General features: G+C 38.1%; 1 protein-coding gene across 2 annotated transcripts in view; it reads left to right on the top strand.

Annotated features, from left to right (window-relative positions):
• VMP1 (vacuole membrane protein 1) overlaps nt 1-27,440 on the top strand; it is a 135,522-nt gene that overhangs the window by 25,511 nt on the left and 82,571 nt on the right. Inside the window, exons 3-5 of one of the 2 annotated variants that reach the window (XM_012445405.3) lie at nt 3,367-3,502; nt 5,323-5,413; nt 6,963-7,073. In XM_012445405.3, coding sequence (XP_012300828.1) covers nt 3,367-3,502; nt 5,323-5,413; nt 6,963-7,073 — 338 coding nt within the window. Of the gene's footprint in view, nt 1-3,366; nt 3,503-5,322; nt 5,414-6,962; nt 7,074-27,440 lie in introns of those variants that run through there. The other variant, XM_064378417.1, reaches the window with a different exon arrangement.

Below are 27,440 nucleotides of genomic sequence, written 5' to 3' on the forward strand. Positions count from 1 at the left end.
TTTTTAATCTTATATTAATATCTTCTTAGTAAATTAAATTATGGGTCAGGGTCTGTAAGGTGATTTTTCATAGTGATGGCAGAAGCAACCTGGCCACAATCACATAAGCAGTGTTCTAGGTACAAGATTATTACTTGTTAATCTTATGGTATGGTCAATGTTTATTTGACTTTGCCCAGTGTTCAATTTTATTGTGCTATTTTGTAACTGTAGAAGTAGATTATAAACTTATTTCACTATTCTTAAATATACAGTTATCAAAAAGTTAGAATGTGAATATTATTTTAAAATTTATTTTAAAATTATAGCTTGAGATAAACTTTTATTTTAACCAAATTGGAATTTGTGGTAAATTTCAGTATATTTGACTCCTGTTTATAGAGTTGTCCTGAAAATGATGACTTTTATTAATATGAATGATTTAAGTAGAAACTTTCCTTCAAGCCCTTAAAGGAAAATGAAAAAAACATTTTTCTTTTCTAGTAATCATACTGTTTTTTTTTAGTTTCTGAATTGTTTGACATCTCAAACACATTGCAAATAATACTCTAGTGTGATAATATTATCGCAGAAATTCTCTTCTTTTAGAGGAAGTGCAAGCTATCTGAAATAGTAGTTTTCATTTGTTTGTCTTGATTACCATATTGCCTTGCAGAAGACATTATCCAGCACTGATCTGACTTTTGGGTTACTTTGATTGTCAATAAACTTGGCAATTTCATCAAATGTTTTAGGATTTGGTGATGGTCATGGCATGCATCATAGTGTCTTCCCATTAGGAGCTTTTGTGTACTGTTTTTTTATTTCCTTTTAGCAAGCACATACATTTGTATATTCTTCCTCTACTGCTCACCCCATTGGAATTTAAAATTAACATTAGCATGTCATACTTACTCTCTTGTACAGTATGTTTTTTACTTAATATTTTAGAGATTGTGCTATAATTGTACAGGAAAAACTTATTCTTAGGCTGGGTGTGGTAATTCATGCCTTTAATCCCAACTATTTGGGGAGGCCAAGACAGGAGGATTGCTGAGCCCAGGAGTTTGAGACCAGCCAGGGCAACACAGAAAAACCTGATTTCTACAAAAAAATTTTAAAATTTGTTGGTCGTGATCATATGCAGCTGTAGTTTAGCTAGCTACTCAAAAGACTGAGGTAAGAAGATCGTTAGAGCCCACAAGTCTGCAATGAGCCGTGATCATGCTACTGCACTCCAGCCTGGGCAACAGAGGGAGAACTTGTCTCAAAAAAAAAGTATTCTTTATTATGGCTGCTTAGTATTTAATTCCATTGTATGAGTGTGCTATACTTTAATCACTGTTCTTTCCTCTATTGGTAATATTTACATTATTGATTATTTTTTGTTAGTACAAATAATGCTTCAGTGAATAAAGTTGTGCAAGTCATTTCACCTTATACCTAATCATTCCTAGAAATGGAATTACTGGTTTACAGTGTATATGCATTTTGTGCCAGGTCCAGTGGCTCACGCCTGTAATCCCAGCACTTTGGGAGGCCAAGGTGGGCGGATCACTTGAGGTCAGGCGTTTGAAACCAGCCTAGCCAACATGATGAAACCCCATCTCTACTAAAAATACAAAAAAAAAAAATAGCCAGGTGTGGTGGCAGACACCTGTGATCCCAGCTACTTGGGAGGCTGAGGCAGGAGGACCGCTTTAACCAGGGAGGCGAAGGTTGCAGTGAGCCGAGATCATGCTGCCACTGCTCTCCAGCCTGGGCGACAGAATGAGACCCGTCGCAAAAAAACTAACAGAAGCATTTTGTAATTTCAACAGATGATGACAATTATAGCTAACCTTAATTGGACACTTACTAAGTGTTAAACTCTTCTGAGAACTTTACATATATAAACTCATTTAATCCTTACAGTGACCCTGAAAAGTATGTATTATTGTTATCCCCATTTTACAGAAGAGAGAACTGAGGCATAAAAGTATTAACTAACTTGCCCGAGATCACGTGATTAGTAGAAGGTAGAGCCATGATTGGAAACAACTGGTTTGCCTCAGTATTTTGAGATCTAAACCACTTTGTTCTGTAATATGATGCTAGGTTGATAGAATGACCTTCATAGAAGGTGGACCAATTTAGACTTATTTCAGTAATTTCCCCAAAATCTATAGCTCTATCCCAAATTTAACTGCTGGATTTTCAGTACCATTTCTTTAGGACACCTTCTACAAAAGGTTCTACAAATGTTTGTCAAGGCAGGGAGTTGGCAAAGAGTAAGCATTTTCTTTTTTTGTCTCAATTGTTCTCTAGGTAACACTGACTAAGAAATAGCAACTATAATATAGTAGTCCCCCCTTATCCATGAGGATACATTCCATGACCCCCAGTGGATATATGAAAAAACACTGTGTTGTTCTGTATATAGTAATGGGGTAACATATACAGCGTGGATGAACTAAAACAGGTCTTGGGCTGGATGGCGCAGGACTGGTGAGATTTTATCACACTACGCAGAACAGCATACAACATAAAACTTAGGGCCTTGGCTGCAATAGCTCATGCCTGTAATTCCAGCACTTTGGGAGGCCAAAGTGGGAGAATCATTTGAGGCCAGGAGTTTCAGTTGAGCCTAGGCAACGTAGTGAGACTCCGTCTCTACAAAAAACAAAAAGGTGTGCAATGGTGCATACCTGTAGTCCTAGCTACTTGGGAGGCTGAGGTGGGAGGATCACTTGAGCCCAGGAGTTGGAGTTTAAAGTGAGCTGTGATCATGCCACTGCATTCCAACCTGGGCAACAGAATGGAGACCCTGTCTCTTAGAAAAAAAAAAATTAAATTTAAAACAATAAAACTTATGAATTACTTATTATCAGAATTTTCCATTTAATATTTTCAGATTATGGTTGACCATGGGTTACTGAAACTGTGGATAAGGGGGAACTACTGTCATTCATCTCCTTTCTATGTTGAGTTTGGACTAGGTGCCCTCTTTTTTTTTTTTTTTTTGAGACAGAGTCTTTCTCTGTCACCTAGGCTAGAGTGCAGTGGCACAATCTCCGTTCTCTGCCTCCTGCGTTCAAGGGGTTCTTGTGCTTCAGTTTCCAGAGTAGCTGGGATTACAGGTGCGTACCACCATGCCCAGCTAATTTTTGTATTATTATTAGAGACAGGGTTTCACCATGTTGGCCAGGCTGGTCTTGAACTCCTGACCTCAAGTGATCTGCCCGTCTGGGCCTCCACAGGTACTAGTTGCCATTTTCACAAGACTCTAGGACTTGCTGTTAGCTGTTACTTGAGAGATAAGCAAAACTCTTTTTATGTAAAGTGATTGAAGAGAGTAAACATAAATGTTAGAAATTCTGTTTTAATCTCTGCACTATTGTTTTTCAGACCCCTCTTCAATGAATGAAAAGAAGAGGAGGGAGCGAGAAGAAAGGCAGAATATTGTCCTGTGGAGACAGCCACTCATTACCTTGCAGTATTTTTCTCTGGAAACCCTTGTAATCTTGAAGGAATGGACCTCAAAGTAAAGAGTCTTCTCCTACTACTTTTTAAATAAACTTCACTTATTAATTTTAGAAATCCTCAATAATCTCTTACTTTCTGTCCATTACTCCATCAAAATGGATTAATTACATTTAGAATATTATCATACAAATGTATTTATTCTCCTTTGTTTAGGCTGAAGAAAAATAGATTAGGGAAACATATTGCTATTTGCTATTGCTTACTAGATTATCACAGTTGTCCACTGTGTTTTCACGTTGAATCTGCAATGGAGAACGCTGAAAAATATGATTTATATTTTCTCTCCTGATTTTACCGTCAGGAGAAATCAGGCCTGTGTACTTTAGATACACTGATTCTGTAGCAGGACAAGATTCAGCATACGTGGCAGTTTCCTAATAGTTTGAGCCAATGAAAAAGCACTCTGCCATGTAAATGTGTTCTGTCTTTAAATTTAGTACTTGTAAGTCCTGTTTCAAGTACCATAAAGAACAAGTTGAACTTTTACATGCTTTATCTTCTGTCACGAACTTCCAAGTTATTATCTGTACTATTATCTTACATTTTTATTGTACTAAGAGTTTATCAAGTACTTTGTAACATTTTCAGCTGATTTTGATCCTTAGGCAACTCCATTAGGAAGGTAAAACAAATTTATCATTATGAATATTTTAGACCAGGCACAGTGGCTCACACCTGTAATCCCAGCACTTTGGGAGGCTGAGGCCGGTGGATCACGAGGTCAGGAGATCAAGACATCCTGGCCAACATCGTGAAACCCCTTCTCTACTAAATATACAAAAATTAGCTGGGCATGGTGATGTGTGCCTGTAGTCCCAGCTACTCAGGAGGCTGAGACAGGAGAACCACTTGAACCCAGGAGGTGGAGGTTGCAGTGAGCTGAGATTGCACCACTGCACTCCAGCCTGGGTGACAGATAAGACTCTGTCTCAGATATATATATACACACAAAAATTAGCCGTGTATTTGGCTGGGCACAGTGGCTCACACCTATAATCCCAGCACTTTGGGAGGCAGAGGCAAGCAGGTTGAGACCAGCCTGGCCAACATGGTGAAACTCCATCTCCAGTAAAAATACAAAAATTAGCCGGGCGTGGTGGTGGGCGCCTGTAATCCCAGCTACTTGGGAGGCTAAGGCAGGAGAATTGCTTGAACCCGGGAGGCAGAGGTTGCAGTAAACCGAGATCATAACACTACACTCCAACCTGGGTGACAAAGCAAGACTCTGTCTCAAAAAAAAAAAGTTAGCTGGTCATGGTGGTGTATGCCTGTAATCCCAGCTACTCAGGGAGCAGTCAGGAGAATCACTTAAACTCAGGAGGTGGAAGTTGCTGTGAGCTGAGATCACGCCACTGCACTCCAGCCTGGGTGACAGAGCAAGACCCTGACTCTGAAAAGAAAAACTAATAATAATAGTAAGTAAATAAAGATTTTAAAACAATAAGCAGAATCAGAGTGGTTAAGTGTCGGCCCAAAGTGCAAAATGAAGGGTCTCTGACCCAGGTCCTCTGACTTGAAGGCCAGTGCTCTTTCTATTATAATGCTTCTCCATATTACAAGTTGAGGTTTAATAAGATCAGGCTTTGGGTAAGGGAAGGTTACAATGAGGTTTATGATAAGAACTTGGGTTCTATGCCTGTGTATCTTCTCTTGACCCCCTTCTGCTCCTCCAAGAGGCTATGATGTTTAAGGAAAATAGCTCAGCCCAGCTAAGCTAGAAAACCTAACTGCTTCAACAAGAAATTGTTTTGAGAATGATGAACCCTAAAAGTGAGACTGTGAGATATTTCTTTATTTTTTTTTTAATTTGTTTTTAAGATTATGGCATCGTCAAAGCATTGTGGTGTCTTTTTTACTGCTGCTTGCTGTGCTTATAGCTACGTATTATGTTGAAGGAGCACATCAACAGGTGAGAGGTTGAGCAATTCTGTTTCTAGTCTTGCACTTTCTCTAGTTCTCTAATCCCAGTTTCAGATGGGACAAATGTGGGTTTTATAGAATTTCTACCCTCAACATTATCTCATAGCTAGTATGTCAAATGTTTTACTTTTAAGGGCATACACTAAAAGTATTCTTGTGATGTTTTATGGCTGCTGAGCATTTATATTTGGTATATGTGATTCATTTTACCTTCAATTTTTTTTTTTAAGACGGAGTCTCACTCTGTCACCCAGGCTGAAGTGAAGTGGCGCAATCTCAGCTCACTGCACCCTCTGCCTCCTGTGTTCAAGTGATTCTCCCGCCTCAGCCTCCCAAGTATCTGGGACTACAGACGCGTGCTACCATGCCCAGCTAGTGTTTTTGTATTTTTAGTAGAGAAGGGGTTTCACCATGTTGGCCAGGCTGGTCTCATACTCCTGACCTCAGGTGATCTCCCTGCCTTGGCCTCCAAAAATGCTGGGATTACAGGCCACTCTACCTGGACCTACCTCCAAAGATTTAAATGTAACTTACCTGAAGTTTTTCAGTTACAGTAGCATGAATTTGTTAATCACTTCTAAAGTTTTCTTGTTTTCTCTAACATACTTTTGTGATCCATCCAGATAGATAGGCCTCTCATCCGAAGTTGATGATTAAGTTGTATTTGTATAAAAAGACAGATTCGCCGGGACAGTGGCATGTGCCTGTAGTCCCAGCTACTCCAGAGGCTGAGGTGGGAGGATCTCTTGAGCCCAGGAGTTCTGGGCTGTAGTGCGCTATGCCGATCAGGTGTCCACACTAAGTTCAGCATCAATATGGTGACGTTCCGGGAGCAGGGGCAACCTCCAGGTTGCATAAGGACTGGTGAACTGGCCCAGGTCAAAAACGGAGCAGGTCAAAACTCCCGTGCTGATCAGTAGTGGGATCAGGCCTGTGAATAGCCACTGCACTCCAGCCTGGGCAACATAGTGAGACCCCATCTCTAAAAATATAAATAAAATTTAAAGCAATAAAAAAGAAAAAGACAGGTTCATTTGCCTGTAGTCCACAGGTACAATATTACTGATGGGAATATAGGATGCTTTGTTAACCTCTTTTGTTAAAATAGCAAACATTAATATATTTTAACAGGAAATGGTTCTAGAATGGTATTTTAAAACAGTTTACTGCCAATCACAGAGAAGCTTTTATAGTTCTAAATGCATTTATTTTAAATATATCTAAAATTATCCTCAAAATTATCTTATTTGTAATTTGCTTTTTCCTGTGTCTTGTAAATAGCAGGACTTTAAATGTTTAGAAAAAAGACTTTTATTAAAGGTTTAGAAACAAGACCTTTATTCCAGTTAGATGAATCTTTTTGTCATCTTTGCCATTGTATATTAAAGAAATTAGGCCTCTTCAATGGGTTTTTAATCTTATTATTTTTTTCCTATTTGAAACTTATTGTAGTTGGTTTATTTAATTTTGATGATAGTTTCTAAATACCACATTTCTGTATAAAGAATTCATGTTTTCACCTCATCCCTTTTTTTCAGTATGTGCAACGTATAGAGAAACAATTTCTTTTGTATGCCTACTGGATAGGCTTAGGAATTTTGTCTTCTGTTGGGCTTGGAACAGGGCTGCACACCTTTCTGCTTTATCTGGTAAGAATAATTTTATTTTAATAAGCAAAAATGAGATTTCCTATCTTTTTTGGTGCTTTTTCTTCAGAAGTTAAAATTCTAAGATTTGTTTTAATTGCTTTTGTGTTTTGTAAGCATTCTGATCCTCCAATCATTGCTTTAAATTGGACTTAGAATTCTGTTTTGTTTTTCCTTTGGGGTTTAGGATTTTAAAAGTCAAGAGAAAACCCCAGTTAAGCAAATAAGTTGTAAATTAGTTTACCTAGAAGTTTTTTTTTCCTTCTAGATTTAATTGCTTATGCAATTGTTATTTTAGTAAATGAAGTCAACTTAAATGTACAAAATTCCATGTGAGAAATGATGTCTACCTTTGTATCCTCTAACATCATATACACCCTTGCATACTTATTTTGGTATTCTTACTGAATGTCATTGATGGAGTATTAACATGTAGAACTAAATGCTTTCTTGAGCGCTTTCAACCAAAGTGTAAAAAGTGCCCCTTCTGAAAAATACTCTTTTACTAGTTGAAATAAGAGAAAATGAAGATCAATTTTCCTTTGAACATTCACAAATATATTAGAATAATGTCAGAGCTAGAACTAGGGAGAGGTTGAGTTAGACACTGAGGGCACAAAATATAAATAGGTACTGTTAGGGTCATGCAGATACAGAGTAGATGAGTAAGTGCCTCATTAAATTTTGTGCCCCATGTGCCTTGCTTGTTCACTCTGTTCCTGTTCCTAGATAACAAATTGAGAACAATTCCATATTTGAAAGCAGTTTGATCTTCATTGGGGAAAAACAGGTGAAAGGGTATCAAGTAATACTCATTGCTGAATAAAATTAATCACTACAATATATCATTTCTCCATGTTTATGGGAGTTTAAAACTTGGAACTTTAGAGTTATGTTCATGTTTGCTTGCTGATTTAACTCAAAACAGGGACATAAATGCTAGGGAAGTAACCCATATCACTGTTTTTCTAATAACTGCATTCATAGTAGATAATGCTACATTTACTAGTAGAGGTTGAGGGAGAGAGGAAAAGAAGGAATTACAGGTTACAGGGTACTTTTCTGTTCTTGTCTAAACCTGTCCTCATATTCCTTGGGAAAACCAGCTTAAGAAACTCATTTGCAGCATTTAATTAATTGGAAGCATCTGAAAAGCAACCCAGATAGCAGATTCTGCTAAATGTCCAAAGAGATTCAAATTATGGCCCATGCCTGTAATTCCAGCATTTTGAGAAGCCAAGGCAGGCAGCTCATGTGAGCTTAGGAGTTCGAGTCCAGCCTGGGCAATACATCTCTACAAAAAAATACAAAAATTAGCTGGGTGTGGGAGTGTGGGACCTGTTAGTCTCAGCTACTTGGAAGGCTGAAGTGAGGATCGCTTGAGCCCAGGAGATAGAGACTACAGTGAGCTATGATTGCACCATGCACTTCAGCATGGGTGACAAAGTGAGCCCTTGTCTCAAAAAAAAAAAAAAAATTATTTTAAATGCCCTAAAATTAAGTATATGTAAAGCAGCCAGATCTGCAATTTATGAATATATAATCCTGGCTGTAGTGTGGGAGATAGATTGAAGGTGGGAGAGAAGAGGAGCAGTTAGGATAATCCTTATGAGAGACACTAGCTTCCGAGGAGGTAATAGGAAGAATGGATAGCAAGGAGTATTTATAAAAAGAACTTGTAGAGAGAAGTCAAGCAAAATAAAGACAAAAGATGGTATAGATTGATGTTTTAAAAGATTGCTTGGAATGGCAATAGCACTTAGGATGAAAAAGGACAAATCAGAGAGAAATTTTAGAAGTACAGCCAAGAGTGTGGTACATTATTATAGAGGAAGAAGAAATCAAAGATAACTCTTGGATTTCTTTTTGTTTTTGTTTTTAATATATTTTATGTGTATTTAAGGCATATAACATAATGTTCTTAGATACAAAGATATATATACATAGTATAAAATGGTTACTGTTGTGGAAAAAATTAACATATTCTTTATCTCACATAGTTACTCATTTTTACTCCCTGTGGCAAGAACAGCTATAATCTAGTTTAGCAAAAACTGAATGCAATACATTATTATTAACTATAATCCTCATAGTATATATAACAATACATTAGATCTTTTGACTCGTTCTGCCTGTATATTTCCTACTTTGTATCCTTGGATCTATATCTCCTTTCATTTCTCTGTATAAATGAGATCATGGAACATTTTTCTGTGTAATTATTGGTTTTTTACTTGGGCAACTGGGTAGATTTCAATGCCATTAACTATATAGAAAACAGTTATATGTTCACTTGTTCATATTTATAAGTATGTGAAAAGAAAAATTTAAAGGTATACTGTAATTATGCTGCAAGTTAAATGAGATCTTCACTTTATCCAGGTAGGTTGCTGGTGCCCGTGGTTAAATGGAAAGAGAAGGGAAATTTATAAGGGACTGAGAACACATATAAAACAAACAAAAAGATTATTAGAGCTGGACATAGTGGCTCATTCCTACAGTTTCAATGCTTTGGGAGGCCAAGGCAGGAGGATTGCTTAAGACCAGGGACTTAAGACCAGACCTAGCAAGACGCCGTTTCTATAAAACACATAAATAAATAAAAGATAAATAAATTAGCTGGGTATGGTGGCATGTGCCTGTGGTCCTAGCTCCTTGGGAGGCTAAGAAAGGAGGATTTCTTGAGCCTAGAAGGTCAAGTCACAGTGAGCTTTTATACCACTGCACTTTAGCCTGGGTAACAGAGTGAGACCTTGTCTCAAAAACAAAAATAATAGTAATAATAGGCTTTATTGTTTAGTGTAGTTTTAAGTTTACAGAAAAATTGAGCAGAAAAGACAAAGGGTTCCAATAAACCAGGGTTCCCTAATTCCCAGGCTACAGACCAGTACTGGTCCATGGCCTCTTAGGAACCAGGTTGCACAGCAGAAGGTGAGCAGTACACTAGCAAGCAAGTGAAGCTTCATCTGTATTTGCAGCCACTCGAATTACTGCCTGAGCTCCAGCTCCTGCTACATCAGTCACAGCATCAGATTCTCATAGGATCTCGAACCTTATTGTGAACTGCATACAAGGGATCTTGGTTTCATGCTCCTTATGAGAATCTAATGCCTGATAATCTGAGGTGGAATAGTTTCATCCCAAAACCATCCCCCACTTCAGGTCTGTGGAAAAATTGTCTTCCACAAAACTGGTTCCTGGTGCCAAAAAGGTTGGGGACCACTGCCATACACCTTTCCCCACCACTCAGTTTTCCCTATTATTAACATCTTATGTTAGTGTAATTTATTTGTTACAATTGAGGAACCAATATGGATACATTAACTAAAACCCATAGTTTATGGGATTTACCCTTTGTGTGTTATACAGGTCTATGGGTTTTGACAAATGCATAATGTCATGTATATACCTATAGTATCATACAGAATAGTTTCACTGTCTTAAAAATGCCCTGTGCTTCACCTGTTTTTTCCACTTCCTCACCTGCCCCCAAGTCTTTCACAACCACTGATCTTTTTACTGTTTCTAAAATTTTGCCTTTTCCAGAAGGCACTATATAGTTGGAATTATAGGGTATAATCCTGTTCTGGCGGACCCCTTTCACTTTGCAATACACATTTATGGTTTTTCCTTGTCTTTTTCCACCTTGATACCTCATTGCTTTTCATCATTATTTAATAATATTCCACTGTGTGATGTACCACCACAGTTCTTTTATCCATTCACTTATTCAAGGATATATTGTTTGTTCCCATGTTCAGCAATTATTTTTTTAAAAAACTGCTGTAAATATTTGCAAGTTTTTTGTGGAATGAGTTTTCAATTCATTGGGGTAAATACCCAAAAGTTCTATTGATAGATAATGAGTATTAATTACTAATATATAGAAAAAACTTGGCTTAAAGTTGTTTACTAACCTTTTATTCTGCAGCCTTGCTGTAATTGCTTAATAGTTTAAGACTTTTTTGATGATTCCTTAGGATTTTCTACATAGATAGTTATGTCATCTGTCAACAAAGGCAGTCTTCTTTCTACCTTCCAAATCTGTATACCAGTTATTTCCTTTCTTGTCTTATTGCATTGGTTAGGTTTTCAGTGTAATGTTGAAGAGGAATCATGAAAGGGCTATCCTGCCTTGTTCCCAACCTTAATGGGAAAACCTCTAGTTTCTCACCCTTAAGTATAATGTTAACTGTAGATTTTTTGTAGATATTATTTACCAAGTTGAAGCAGTACCAAGTTTGTGGTATTCATTCCTGTGGGAAGATTTTGTATCCCGACCTTACTAAACTCCAGCCATATTTGCTTTGACCAATGAAATGTGAGCAGAAGTGATAGATATTGCTTGAGATCTTTGTGTTGTTTGTTATAACATCATAATCTAGCCTATCCTGACTGATAGACGGCAAACATTTTTTGAATGCTTACTAGGTGGTAGGCTCTGTGATCATCACTTTAAGTGAATTATCTCACTTAGTCCTCCCAAGAGCCAAGCTAGTCAGTAACCAGTAGTGCAGCAAGTGTAAACATTTTAATTAATAAGCGTAAACTATTTACTTGTGAACTTTGGCAAAGAAACTAGAAGCAAAGCAAAGTCAAAGGTTTCAAAATTTGATCTGTGTTTTTACTTAATAGAAACAATTGCAAATAATCTCTGGTTAGATTTGTTTAAGCTTTTACCATTTTCTTGCTGATTAGTGATCAACAGAGTTTTATCCTTATTGGTGACCATTTCTTTTCTTTTATATGTGGGAAATGCAGTTGTGTTTAGGTAATTACACCTACTTTGATTTTCCAGCCTTAATATAAACCTCACTTAGGGAAATGTGACCTTCTCATGTTCTTTTTTGTACTGATGAAACAGGCACCTCTGCCATATACCCATATAACTAACCCTTAATAAAGAGAATAAATGATCATGTTGGGAGAGTAGTCTGGTGAGAAATATGGGCCTCCTTCTGACAATAATTTGTAGTGAAAAACCAATTTTAACAGAGAGAAAAAATGTAATTCATTCTTCATTATGGATCTCTTTACTGGAAATCATAGCTTGAAAGTGAAATATGACATTTTTTTCTGAATAGGCAAAATTTTTGAATTAGGTTTTTGAAATTTAGAGTGAATGATTCCTAGAGTGTGGAAGGTATTTTTTTGGAAGTATCATTTAGTAAATTATAATTGGTTGTATACTAAATAGTCATCTAAAAGACTTAACTAAATTTCCTAAAACATTACATACCTGTGTGTTTGGCTTTAAAATGGAGAATTTATCTTAAACTTATTAGTAAACAGTTGCATTTATATTTATATTTTTATTCATTTATTGAGACAGCATCTCACTCTGACACCTAGACTGGAGTGCTATGGTGCAATCTTGGCTCACTTCAGCCACCACCTCCAGGGTTCAAGCTATTCTAGTGCCTCAGCATCTCAAGCAGCTAGAATTATAGGCCTGCACCACCACATCCAGCTAATTTTTGTATTTTTAGTAGAGACGGGATTTTGCTGTGTTGGCCAGGTGAGTCTGGAACTCCTGGCCTCAGGTGATCCACCTGCCTCAGTCTCCCAAAACTGCTGGGATTACAGGTGTGAGCCAACACGCCTGGCAATATTTTTAGATATAATTGAAAGGTTGTAACTTGAAATTAAGATGTCTTGGAAGTCCTCATCACTTCTTTAAATGTTGTAAGTAAAAGTTAGTGTTTATTTGATCCACGTTAAGTTTAATGAAAATCATCAGGAAAAAAATTACTAACCATCAAGTTTTGCAAATTGATTTGAGTAAAGTGTATCGAGTAATTTGCAGAGACCAAGTACCTAGCCCAAAGGGACAAGTTAAGATACTGTTTATGCAAGAATAGTGGTTGCTAGCCAGAAAGGAGGAGATGAAGGGGAAGTAAATAAATTCTTTCTGCCCTTGGCTTAAGGAGAGTTGGTTGGCCTACTAGATTACTTGGTTTGTTCTATTAATTTTAATAGTTAAAAAGTAGGTTAAGGCTGGGCACAGTGACTCACAACTGTAATCCCAGGACTTTGGGAGGCTGAGGCAAGTGGATCACTAGGTCAGCCTGGATAACAGAGCGAGACTCCATCTCAAAAAAAAAAAGTGGATTTCAGGAGGCCTGTTAATTTCCCAGAGCACTATATTTGTTATGTATCATTGCAAATAAGCTTTTTTTTCTAACAAGAAAGAACCTGTAGTATTCATCAGATTCTCCAAAGACTGAAATGTTAAGAACCATTCTTCTAGAACTTTTTTGTAACATATCTATATTTGGCTGCCACTAGGTGGCATTGCTAATACAGCCAATATACTGTATTATATTTGCATTTTCTAGTCTGGATAAATATATGTGTGTAGAGCAACTTCACCCAAAAAACCAAACCATCAAATGGCACTGTGAAACGAGGAGACATGTTCTATTATTTACATGTATGTCTGCCTACCTAAAACCAGTTTACACATGTAAGTAAAAATGATGTTGCTTTTTTTTTCTTCTTTTTTTTTTTTTGAGATGGAGCGCCTGTTGCGCGGGCTGGAGTGCAGTGGCGCAATCTCAGCTCACTGCAATCTCTGCCTCCCAGGTTGAAGCGATTCTCCTGCCTCAGCCTCCCTAGTAGCTGGGATTACAGGCACCTGCCACTACACCCTGCTAATTTTTTTTTTTCTTGTATTTTTAGTAGAGACGGGGTTTCACCATGTTGGCCAGGCTGATCCCCAACTCCTGACTTTGTAATTTGCCCTCCTTGGCCTCCCAAAGTACTGGGATTACAGGCATGAGCCACTGCACCCAGCCTAAAATGACGTTTCTTATTAGTTTCTCACATTCATTCATTAACTAATTCTGTAGTTAATAGCCGTTCTGGCCAGATTATACCTGTAATCCCAGTACATTGGGAGATGGAGGCAGGGGGATCACTTGAGGTGAGAGGAATTTAAGACCAGCCTGGGCAACATAGCAAGACTCCATTTTTGTTGTTGGTGGTGTCTTGGTTTTTTTTTTTTTTTTTTAAATATAAAAAGATGGGGTTTCACCATGTTGGTCAGGCTGGTCTTGAACTCCCGACCTCAGGTGATCCACCCGTCTTGTCCTCCAAAGTGCTTGGATTACAGGCGTGAGCCACCACGCCCAGCCTGTTGTTTTGTTTTTTGAGATGGAGTCTTACTCTGTCATCCAGGCTGGAGTACAGTGACATGATCTTGGCTCACCACAGCCTCTGCCTCGCAAGCTCAAGTGATTATCCTGCTTCAGCTTCCCAAGTAGCTGGGATTACAGGCTCGAGTCACTACTGCCTGGCTAATTTTTGTATTTTTAGTAGAGACGGGGTTTTACCATGTTAGCCAGGCTGGTCTTGAACTCCTGACCTCAAGTGATCCACCCACTTTGGCATCCCAAAGTGCTAGGATTACAGATGTGAGCCACAGCGCCCGGCGAAGACCCCATTTCTTTAAAAAAAAAAAAAAAAAAAATTAATTAGCTAGGTGTGGGGGTGTATAGAGCGAGACCCTGTCTCTAAAAAATTTAAAGAGTCAGGCTTTTCTTCTTTCATTGTGATATACATATTTACATGCAGGTTGTAACTCCTATGGTATGTCCAGTGTCAGGTGTAATACCAAACATACTAACTTTAAGTCCAATCTTTCATATTCAATAATATGCAAGTGATTGAAACCAATTTTGTTATGAGAGTAAAATCTTTCATTCCTGTGGTAGGAAATAGGACCTCCTCAGAGTAAAACAACTAGGTTTGAATGTCTTTCTTTTTTTTTTTTTTTTTTTTTGAGACAAAGTCTCACTCCTTTGCCCAAGCTGAAGTGCAGTGGCACGATCAATCTTGGCTCACTTCAACCTCCACCTCCCAGGTTCAAGCAATTCTCCTGCCTCAGCCTCCCAAGTAGCTGGGACTACAGTCACTTGCTACCATGCCCAGCTAATTTTTGTATTTTTAGTAGACATGGGGTTTCACTATGTTGGCCAGGCTGGTCTCAAACTCCTGACCTCATGATCCGCCCACCTCTGCCTCCTAAAGTTCTGGAATTACAGGTGTGAGCCACCTCGCCTGGCCCATCAGGTTTCTTAACTTTTAAACCTCAGTCATTCAACTGTAAATGGGAGTGATAATAATAGCACCCATCTCATAAGACTGTTTTGAGGACTAATGAAGTAACTTGTACAATATTCAGCTCCATACCTAGTAAATATAAGATATTCAGTAAATGATTACCGCTATTATAATTAGCAATATTACTATTCTTACTCTGATTTATTTTTGAAATGTAATAATTTTCAACTTACATGCTTTAGTTAGTCTTAACAAATTACACAGAACATTTCCCACAATTGATTTCAGTACAGTGTTATGTCATAGCATGATTGAAAGCCACTGATATTTCATTTACAACAAATGATGACTAGGCAATTTGGACCAACTCTCTAATGTGAAAGTTTCTTAAAAGAGTAGGTAAATTTTGAAATATATGTTTAAAGGTATCATAGAGTCAAAAGAGAGTAAAAGAATTACAAGACCAATATCTAAGTTATACAGGAAACCCAAAGAAGAGAGACTGGCCAAGGATAGGCCCTGATAAACCTGCAGACTTTGAATTGGAAATCTGAAGGGCCACACTTTAAAAGAAGTGATGAACTAGAAATAAATCAACCTTCACAACAGATACTGAAGCTCAAATTTAAATAATCTTACTGTGTTTTCTTTTTTCTTTTCTTTTTTTTTTTTTTGAGACAGAGTCTTGCTCTGTCACCCAAGCTGGAGTGTAATGGTGCTATCTTGGCTCACTGTAACCTCCACCTCCCGGGTTCAAGTGATTCTTATGCCTCAGTCTCCCAAGTAGCTGGGATTACAAGCATGTGCTAGCATGCCTGGCTAGTTTTTGTATTTTTAGTAGAGAAGGCTTTATTATGAAGCCCATGTTGGCCAGGCTGGTCTCAAATTCCTGACCTCAGGTGATCCGCCCACCTCAGCCTCCCAAAGTGCTGCAGTTACAGGCATGAGCCACCGTGCTGGGCCTCAGGTTTAAATAATCTTATTATCTGCTTAGAACTGTAAGTGGCCCAGCCCATCTACCCACTAGAAGCAAACTTGTCTGGAGGAAAATAAAATCGTTCTGTTTTACATTACCTCTACTGTAATGTAATGTAAAACAGAATCTTTGCAAAGCCTATGGGAGGAGAGATAGACAGAGTAATTGGACTTATTTTATTGGCAGAACAGTCTGTTCCTAACATCTGAGTCTTATTTATGACTGTTGATGCAAAATGACCTAATCTGTATATAGCTTTTTCCTAATTTGCATAATAGTTTTATATTAAATATTAGTACATCTTTTTATTTCTCCAGCAAATAAAAGTGCATCTACTTCTTATTCTACAAAGAGCATTTTATTATGCTCTTTGCATTCAGTTTACTTAATTTTAGACAAAAAATGGGCACAGTCAGTGATTTTTTTTTTTTTTTTTTTTGAGATGTAGTTTCGATCTTGTTGCCCAGGCTGGAGTGCAGTGGTGTGATCTCACTGCAGCCTCCACCCCCTGGGTTCACATGATTTTCCTGCCTCAGCATCCCAAGTAACTGGAATTACAGGCATGTGCCACCAAGCCCAGCTAATTTTTGTATTTTTGGTAGAGGCAAACGAGGTTTCACCATGTTGGCCAGGCTGGGCTTGAACTCCTGACCTCAGATGATCCACCTGCCTTGGCCTCCCAAAATGCTGGGATTACAAGTGTGAGCCACCAGGACTGGCCCACAATGAGTAATTTAAAAAAATTTTTTTCTTTTTTTTTGAGACAGATTCTCGCCCTGTCGCCCAGGCTGGAGTACAATGGCACAATCTCTGCTTGCTGCAACCTCCACCTCCCAGATTCAAGTGATTCTCCTGCCTTAGCCTCTGCAGAAGCTGGGCTAACAGGCATGTGTCACCATGCCCAGCTAATTTTTTGTATTTTTAGTAGAGATGGGGTTTCGCCATGTTGGCTAGGCTGGTCTCGAACTCCTGACCTCATAATCCGCCTGCCTTGGCCTTCCAAAGTGCTGGGATTATAGGCTTGAGGCACTGGGCCTGGCCCACAATGAGTGATTTTTAAAATCTTTTTTTTCAGCATATACTAATATGCTTATGACTCTGGTTTATCTTTATAGTGAGGTATATTGTACTTTGAGATAAAGAATATTAAATAAATTAGAAATTAATAGCATTTGTAAACTGCACTTCCTCTGTTTTTAGTTCTTATGCAGGTATATTTTTTGTTCATTTATTTGATATCTACCTTGAACAAATTTTGCCTGGCAAGTAGTGCAAGTTACAAATTTCATTCATTTATCTTATTTGAGTTTATATGTAGATTAGGTGCAAAAAACTTCTGTGGCTGGCAGATTTTTCCAAGATAGCACCTTTTAAGCACTCTTTTTGCATATTAGTTCCCCAGAATCCATTGACAGATTTATTTTAGTCTTAGCAACCATTCAGGTTTCCTTTCAGAAGATCCAGTACATGAGCGATCCAGGAATGCTTATTTACTCTCTAATATGGTAGAAATTCTATCCAGAGTAAGAATAGCAAGTTAATGTTTGCATAAAGAGAACATAGCTGCAGTTGACCACTTTGGTTCGTCTCTATGCAGCCTGATTTGAGTCAAAATTTCTACCTTAATAATGCTCTAGACCAGGCGCAGTGGCTCTCGCTTGTGATCCCAGCATTTTGGGAGGCTGGAGGCGGGTGGATCACCTGAGGTCAGGAGTTTGAGACCAGCCTGGCCAACATGGTGAAACCCCGTCTTTACTAAAAATACAAAAACGAGCTGGGCATTGTGGCGCATGCCTGTAATCCCAGCTACTCAGGAGGCTGAGGCAAGATAATTGCTTGAACCCAGGAGGCGAAGGTTGCAGTGAGTGGAGATCTGCCATTACACTTCTGCCTGGGCAACGAGAGCAAAATTCCATCTCCAAAAAAAAAAAAAAAAAAAAGATTGCAAAAATTAGCTGGACATAGTGGTACATGCCTGTAATCCCAGCTACTCGAGAGGCTGATGCAGGGGAATCGCTTGAACCCAGGAGGCGGAGGTCGTGGTAATCCGAGGTCGCGCCACTGCATTCCAGTCTGGGCGACAAAAGCAAAACTCCATCTCAAAAAAAAAAGTCTAACCCAGGGCTAGATACTTTCTCTTTTTCCTTTTCTTTTCTCTCCTTTTCTTATTTGAGACAAGGCCAGAGTGCAGTGGCACAAATATGGCCCACTGTAGCCTCAACCTCCTGGGCTCAAGATATCCTCCCACCTCAGCCTTCCAAGTAGCTGGGACCATAGGTGTGCACCACTACACCCAACTATTTTTTTTTTAGGGGTAGAAATGGGGTCTCTCCATGTTGCCCAGGCTGGTCTCAAACTCCTGGGCTCAATCAATCCTCTCGCCTCAGCCTCCCAAATTGCTGGGATTACAGGCATGAGACACTGTGCCCAGCCTCACTTTTTCTGTAAAGGGCAGATCTGTAGCTATTTACACATCATAGGCTATTCAGTCTCTGTGCAACTACTCAAATCTGTCATTGTAATGAGAAAGCAGTCATAGACAGTATATAAATGAATGAATGTGGCTGTTTTTCAGTAAAACGTTATTCGTAAAAACAGCAGGCTGGATTTGGTCTGCAGTTTGTAGCTTTTTAACCCCTGTTCTAACTTATTGAATGGCAATAGTATACCAGAAGAGACATATTGTGCCTGGGAACCTTAATGAGAGCTAGCTGTCTTCTAAGGATTTTTATATGGTATCTGTGTATTTGGTTCATACATTTGCCAAATAAGTACTATCATCTCTCTCTTCTTGATTAACATGCTGCTTTAGAAAAGAATATAGTTGTGCATAGATTTGAGTTATATAAAAAAACCATTAAGAGGAAAGAAACCACTTTTTATAAAGAGAAAGCAGAAGAATTTTTTCTAAATGAGCTATCTGATGACAGCGAGATTTATTTCCAGTTTCATGTAACCATTGGTATGCTCAATTCCTCTTAAATACTGGATTTTACAACATTGCAACCATTTTGAGGAATAGATAACTTACGGATCAAGTTTAGATGTCATATGTAGGATGAACAAGTCTAAAGATCTAAGGTACCATAGTTGTAAAATTATAATGGATTAGGGATTTTTGTTAAGTAGATTTTTAGCTATTCTTATTTTTTAAAAGTAGCTATGTAAGATGATGGATATGCTTTATGATTAATTTGCTTTACCATAGTATAATCATTTTGTTGTCTACATGTATACTATAACATCATATTGTAAGCCTCAATTATGCCCAATAAAATTTATTTCTGAAATTTTTAGGCCAGGTGCAGTGGCTCACACCTGCATTCCCAGCACTTTGGGAGGCCAAGGTAGGATGGGACCCAGTCTCTACAAAAATATATTTTTTTAATTAGCCAGGTGTGGTGGCATGCTCCTGTAGTCCCAGCTATTCAGGTGGAGATTGAGGCTGAGGTTAGAGAATCGCTTGGACCAGGGAGGCTGTGATTGCGCCACTGCACTCTGCGCAACGGAGTGAGACCCCATCTCAAGAAAAAAAAAAAAAAAGTTTAGATTGTACACAATTAGGAGAAGTGATTGGGTTATTTCAGTAGCCACCTTGTAATTATTTCCCACTAACAGAGAAATATGATTCGTAATTCTGTAAATAACCAGGTTAGCAAAAATAGGAACTTTGGTATTGGAGTATGAGAAATGTATTCTGGACGTGCTCCTTACATGCATTATTATGATTCATCAGGGTACAAGAAAAGATGATTAAAGAGCCATTTGTAAACCGTATGTAACATTCAGGATTTATAAAGACTGTTCTTAATAATAACAAGGAGTCCATCAGCTACAGTTTATTCTTTTATATAATGTGATGTATGTACAGCTTTTGACACTAGGTGGAGCAGTTTCCTGGCAAAAGGCTTCACAAAGTGCTGTACCCCTTTCAATCAAGCCCAGCTTCTAGACAAAGAACGGTAAAGAAAAGAAAATCTATCAACAATCATTTTATAATTTTAAAAGATACCCAAATATTTGGCTCTGAGTAGAAGGCTGAGTATATTTTACAATTTTTCTGTTTGCCATATATTTTAACCATTGGATTTCCTCACAATTGAGAATTTCAGTAGGAGCGATTTTCTTATGTTTTAAGTGTTAGAATTCTCTACTTTCACTTCAAAGTAAAAAAGTCGGGGAACTATTCATTTATATTGTAGAATAGATCAGGTTTTATTAGAAGCTGTAACATCAGGGTGTTATCCTTTGAATGATAGCTGTGAGCCATTTGTTTAATATGACCATTTTAATAGAAAAAAATACCTCTTTGTTATAAATTAGATATAAATAAAGTTGTAAGATATGTGCCCCTGTGTAAGACTCAGCAGCCTGTTTCTGCTTTAAAGTTTGGGATTATTTCATTACCAAAAAATGTGTTAAAATTGTACATTTACCTGTAAGTGCAGGTCAATGCACAAAGAAAAACAAAAAATATATACATTTTAAAAATCTGACATCTCATACTTGTGACCCTGTCTGTATATGGCACCCTAAGGAAGAAGGACTGTATAATATTATACACTTCTTTTTCTTTCTTTTTCTTTTTTTTTTTTTTAACCTGTATATGTCAAGGAATTTATTCTACACTTTTTAAAAGCTGTTTTTTCCTTAGGTATAGACATTTCTGATACTTTTTAACTATTGGCTATTGCTGAAAGTAAATATTATTTGGAAAACTGCATTGATATGGGTTGAAATAAAATAGTGATATAGTTTCAGTAAGTGAAATATTGTAGTAGTTGTTAATACCATGAAGTGGAATCATTCTTTTAAAAAAAAAATTGTTAACCAGCTTCTTCCCTATCAATTCAGCTTGACTTCTGAATATTGCTTTATTGCTCACTTGTCTATCCTTTTAAGACAAAAAAAGGAAGGAATTGCCAGAAGTTCAGGCTCTGGTATGACTTGATACCAGACCCTCATAACTATGGCTGTAAATATGCAGTGACTCAGTGCTGTTTCAGGAAGACCAGCAGACCCTTCTTAGAAAAAATATATTTGCCTTTTGTTTGATGAGGGCATGAAAGCTCTTCTCCCCGTCGTTCCCTAAGGAATGACTCATATATTAACTCTGCTGAGCATCACCACATCAAAAGAAGAAACCAAGGTCTTCAGGACATTCAGCTGGGTTTTTGCCAAGCAGAGGGGGTATGCACAGACTGGGTAATTTCCTGCCCTTAAGTTTATTAATGTGTGAGTAAATTAAAGCCAAGAAGATTTAGTTTAGCTTAAATTTGTTGTCGGGCATACATTTTAAACAATTTATACTAGCCCCACTTTTTTTTTTAACAGCTGTCTCATAAATATGTAGTCCATTTCACCTGAAACTTAAGTCAACGGTATGATCAAAAGTTGCTTGGGTCTAGAGAACAAAGGTGAAAATGCTTTGTGTGTGTGTGTGTGTGTGTGTGTGTGTGTGTGTGTGTGTGTGTTTGAGATGGTGACTCACTCTGTCGCCCAGGCTGGAGTGCAATGATGCGATCTGGACTCACTGCAACCTCCATCTCTTGGGTTCAAGCGATTCTCCTGCCTCAGCTTCCTGAGTAGTTGGGATTACAGGTGCACACCACCACATCTGGCTAATTTTTTGTATTTTTAGTAGACATGGGGTTTCACCATGTTGACCAGGCTGGTCTTGAACTCCTGACCTCAAGTGATCCGCCCACCTGGGCCTCCCAAAGTGTTGGGATTACAAGCATGAGCCACCGTGCCCAGTCAAACATGCCTTTTAATATGGATTAATTCAGTATAATAAAAATAGCTTCAAAGACAGAACCTTATAACTTGGAGCATGAACTGATACTACAGAGTTTATATTTCTTTTGTTTTGGCCAGCAATTTTATACTTGGACTTTTATAGTATAATCTCATATTTCTACTTATGACCTGGGTAACAGGCATTATTAGGCTTTTTGTTAAACAAAGGAGATGAAGTAGAAGTTACCAACAGTAATTTACCAACAGATTTAGAAAACTGAAATCCACATTAATGCATGCCCAGGTTACCGCTTTTTGACCGTGTGTTTCTTTGGTTTTTGTTTTGGTTTTTTGTTTTTTGTTTTGAGATAGGGTCTTGTTCCATTGCTCAGGCTGGAGTGCAGTGGCATGATCATAGCTCTTTGCAACCTTGAACTCCTGGACTCGAATGATCATCCCATCTCAGCCTCCCAAGTAACTGGGACTACAGGGATATGCCACCACACTGGGCTAATATTTTTTATTAGTAGAGATGGGATCTCTCAGGCTGGTCTTGAACTCCTGGGCTCAAGTGATCCTCCTGCCTCAGCCTCTCTAAATGTTAAGATTATAGGCATGAGACCCTATAATCCTGTACTGCATTTTGTGAGGAGAGACCAGAGGCATAACTTGGGACCTTCTTCACAAAAAGAATATAAACACTGGTTAAACTTGTCAGTGCCCATTGGGAATCAACATTTTACACTCTAGCCCTCTAGAATTATTTGCTGTAGACCGTAACTGTGTTTTCTGACTCAAATGAGAAAAACAATGATTAAAAAAATTCTGAGAAGAATTCCTGTGTTTGCAAAAGGGTTTCTGAAGTCCTCTGAAAGAAAACAAAGGTTTTGCAAGTCATACAAACAACCATTTGTCATCTTCTTTTGTTTATTTATCACCCAGATATTCCTAATGAATCACATTCCAGACTAACCACTGACTGCTTTTGTTCCTTAGTGAAGAAGTGTGGCAAATAAATGTTTTCCCAGTGAATCAGAACAGGATTCTTGATTTTATTACCTTTGCCCTAAACTTTCCAGACAAAACTAATTGGAAATTTTGCCTTTGGGATCTCACTTGACTTCTGTGTATAGATGATGGATTAAGCTATGAATTGACATTACAGATGTGCAAACAACTCCAGTCTTTAGGAATGTTTTATCAGTTCTGAGGGAGCCGTCTAGAGTGGAAGAATGTCTGTCTGTCTCTTTTGTCTGCTTGTCTTCCTTAAAAATACTCATACACACACACAGCACACATTCTGCACTCTCAATGTGAGGTTGTATTCTTCATCTTGGTTGATAAATATACTTGCCTAAATTAGGCTAATAATTAACTAATATGACCATTTTTAGGTCTTTCGTTTTTAAAAGATGTCTCTGTAAGAAAGGACCCTAAAGTAAAGCCAACAGTATTCTGTCTGTGGTCTTTTGGATGGTATACTGTTTTTCTTGATAAAACATAAACATGAGTATAACCTTTTTAGTCCTTTAAATGCTACAAAGTGTATGAAGAAGGTATAATTATAGTAAATCATGAGCTGCTATGGTATAAATCCAAAGAACTTGAAAAATTCAAAATCCAGAAAATGGTTTACTTACTTAAAATTAAGCAGCAGCTTGCATACTTGTTTATCATTTTACTAATACGATTTTTTCACAAGTTAAAGTATGAATATGTTATTCACCCCTTTCTTACTATGACCCTAATTAGTGTTCGTGGTACAAGGATTTATTTCTTTGGGCTTACATAGATACTACATTATTGTCAGAAAACTACTTAAAGCTCTTCACTACCAGGTGAGGATGGAGATATATATATATATGGTTTTGCATAATTTTGCCCCTCTAGGACAATTTTTTTTTTGAGACAGTGTCTCGTTCTGTCGCCAGGCGCCAGGCTGGAGTACAGTGGCACAATCTGGGCTCACTGCAACCTTCACCTCCCGGGTTCAAGCAGTTCTCCTACCTCAGCCTCCCAAGCAGCTGGGATTACAGGCACGTGCCACCACGCCCAGCTAGTTTTTGTATCTTTAGTAGAGAGGGGGTTTCACCATGTTGGCCAGGATGGTCTCAATCTCTTGACCTCGTGATCCACCCACCTCGGCCTCCCAAAGTGCTGGGGTTACAGGTGTGAGCCACTGTGCCCAGTTGACAATTTTTTTTTAAATTCTAAGTTTCTCTTAATTAGAAGAACTAGTAGTGTATTATTATTCCTGAAGCTAGAGTAAAAATTGATTACATAGAATTATCTCAGTTCAGTTTTTTCTAGTCACTAAAACTCATGAAAGAATGTAAATCATGGAAATGTAACATTTTAAGCTTATCTAAAAAGAGTTTTAAAAAGATAAAATATCTTTTTCCACAGACAAATACCTACATCTGCTCTTATTAGAAATCTTACCCTTTGATCTAAGAATGGTTTGCTCTCACCCAGACATACTCTTGCCTAGCCAAGCACTACATCTTTTATCCTGGACAAGGCAAAATTATTCCATTACTAATCTTTGGAAAATATAATGTAATACAGCTCATCAGAGTAGATATATGGAACTTTGAAATGAAGCAAATCCAGATGTCCAATAAGTCGCAAATAACAGAGCTATCTTATTGATTTGACTTCATCTAGAATAACTATCCTGAGTTACCAAAAATAAAAAGACCTTTATTTGCAACTTTTTTTTTTAAGACAGAGTCTCATTCTGTCACCCAGACTGGAGTGCAGTGACACAGTCTCAGCTCACAGCAACTTTGACCTTCCAGGCTCAAGCAGTCCTTTCATTCACTTCAGCCTCCCAAATAACAGGGATTACAGATGCACACCACCAGACCCAGCTAATTTTTTTTTTTTTTTTAAAGAAATAGGGTCTTGCCATGTTGCCCAGGCTGGTCTCAAACTCCTGGGCTCCAGTGATTCTCCTGCCTCAGCCTCCCAAAGTGCTGAGAATACAGACGTGAGCCACCCTGCCTGGCCTATTTGCCACTTTAAGAAATACTCCCTATATTGATGTTTACCTTGCCACAAGTCACATCCTTTTAAATGATTTCAAACTCATTTTATAGCACAGCATATGGTCTGTCTTCACAAATGTTCCTTGTGTGCTTAAAAAGAATATATATTTGGCCCTTGTTGGATGGGATTTTCTATATTATTCAAGTCTTCTGTGCCCATTCAATTATCAGTGTAGTTGTTCTATCAATTAATGAAATATAGATGTTGAAGTTTTCAGCGATGTATGTGCTAGGCGTGGTGGCTTACCTCTAATCCCAGTGCTTTGGGAGGCCAAGGCAGGAGGATCCCTTGAACTGAGTTTGAGACTAGCCTGGACAACATAGGCAGATCCTGTATCTACAAAAACATAGAAAAATTAGCTGAAGCCAGGTGCGGCAGCTCACACCAGTAATCCCAGCACTTTGGGAGGCCTCGGTGGGAGAACCCCTTGAGCCCAAGAGTTTAAACAACATAGGGAGACCTGTCTCTACAAATAAAAAAAAAAAAAAATAGCTGGGCTGGGCACTCTGGCTTACACCTGTAATCCCAACACTTTGAGAGACTGAGGCGAGTAGATCACTTGAGCCCAGGAGTTAGAGACCAACAGGCAAAACCTTATCTCTACAGAAAATTCAAAAACTTAGCCAGACGTGGTGGTGCACACCTGTAGTCCTAGCTACCCAGGAGGCTGAGGTGGGAGGATCATTTGAATTCAAGTGGTTGAGGCTGCAATAAGCCAAGATCTTGCAACTGCATTGCACTTTGGATGATGGAATGAGAGACCCTGTCTCAAAAAAAACGTATAGTTGGGTGTGGTGTCTTGCACTTGTGGTCCAGCTACTTAGGAGGCTGAGGCAGGAAGATCGCCTGAGCCTGGGAGGTTCAGACTGCAGTAAGCCATAATCATGTGACTGCAGTCCAGACTGGGTGACAGAGCAAGACCCCGTCTCAAAAATCAAACAAGTTGGGCGCAGTGGCTCACACCTGTAATCACAATGCTTTGGGAGGCTGAGGCAGGTGGCTCACCTGAGGTCAGGAGTTTGAGACCAGCTAATCAACATGGTGAAGCCCCGTCTCTACCAAAAATACAAAAATTAGCTGGGCGTGATAGCAGGTGCATGTAACCACAGCTACTCGGGAGGCTGAGGCAGGAGAATCGCTTGAACTTGGGAGGCAGATGTTGCAGTGAGCCGAGATCATGCCATTGCATTCCAGCCTGGACAACAGAGTGAGACTCAGTCTCAAAATAAATAAAATTAAATTAAAATTTCCAGCTATAATTGGGGATGTGTTTATTTATCTGTTTAGTTCTGTCCATTTTTGCTATATGTCTTTTCACACTCTGTTATTGGGTGTATACACATTAAGAATTAGTCTGACTTCCTGAGAATTAGCCCTTTTGTCATTATGAAATGTTCCTATGAATCTCTGTTAATATTTTCTGTCCTTAAATCTACTTTGTCTAATATTAATTTAGCTACTTTATCTTTCTTATGGATTTTTTAAATGGTTTTTCTTTTCTCTTTACTCTTTCTTTTCTGGGTCTTAATATTTAAAGTGGATTTCTTATAGACAGCATATACTAATCCAGTCTGACAGTCTCTGCCTGAATTCATATGTTTGGTCCATTTGCAGTTAATGTAGTTATCAATATGATTGGGTTTAAGTCTACCTTCAAACTGTTTGTCATATCTATTTTTTTATTTTTTATTTTTTCTCTGCCTTCTTTTGGACTGAGCTTTTTTTAATTTAATTTTTTTATTTTTTGGTATTGAATTTATTTGCTTGTTTGTTATACTTCTTTTAAAATTTTTAGTGCTGTAGCTGGGTGTAGTGATACATGCCTGTGGTCCTAGCTACTTTGGACAGTCAAGGCTCCAGTGAGCTGTGATCGCACTACTGCCCTCCAGCCTGGGGAACACGATGGGACCCTTTCTCAAAAAAAAAAAAAAGAAAAGAAAATTTAGTGGTTGGTCCTAAGGTTTGCAGTATGCTCCATTAACTTACAGAGTGAACGGTCAAGTATTATTTTCTCATTTTGTCTATAATGTAACAACCTATAATAGTGTTCTTCATTTTCCTCCTCCCATAATTTATTATTTATGCTTTAGTTGTCATACATTTTACTTCTCATACATTTTGCTTCCTCCTATGTCATAAACCCACAGTACTGTTTTGAAATATATATTTTTTAAATATATTTTCCCTAGGTCTCAGATTCAGTTTTTTTTTTTCTTCAACACTTTAAAGAAGTTTCTGATGTCTTTTGGTTTGCATCATTTCTGATGAAAAGTCTGACCTTTTTTCCCCTGTAGATGTGTTATTTTTTATCTCTTCTCATTGTTTTTAAGACTTTGTCTCTTACTGAGTTACAGCAATTTCAATATGATATGATTGTGATGAATTTTAGCAGTTTGAGTATATGTTTTCTTTTCTTCTTCTTTTTTTTTTTAAGATGGAGTCTCGGCCAGGCACAGTGACTCACGGTTATAATCTCAGCACTTTGAGAGGCCCAGGCAGGTGGATCACTTGAGGTCAGGAGTTCGAGAACAGCCTGGCCA

Source organism: Aotus nancymaae, unplaced genomic scaffold (genome assembly GCF_030222135.1).
Source record: "Aotus nancymaae isolate 86718 unplaced genomic scaffold, 86718_ANA_hifiasm-v0.15.2.pri h1tg000018l, whole genome shotgun sequence".
NCBI lineage: Eukaryota > Metazoa > Chordata > Mammalia > Primates > Aotidae > Aotus > Aotus nancymaae.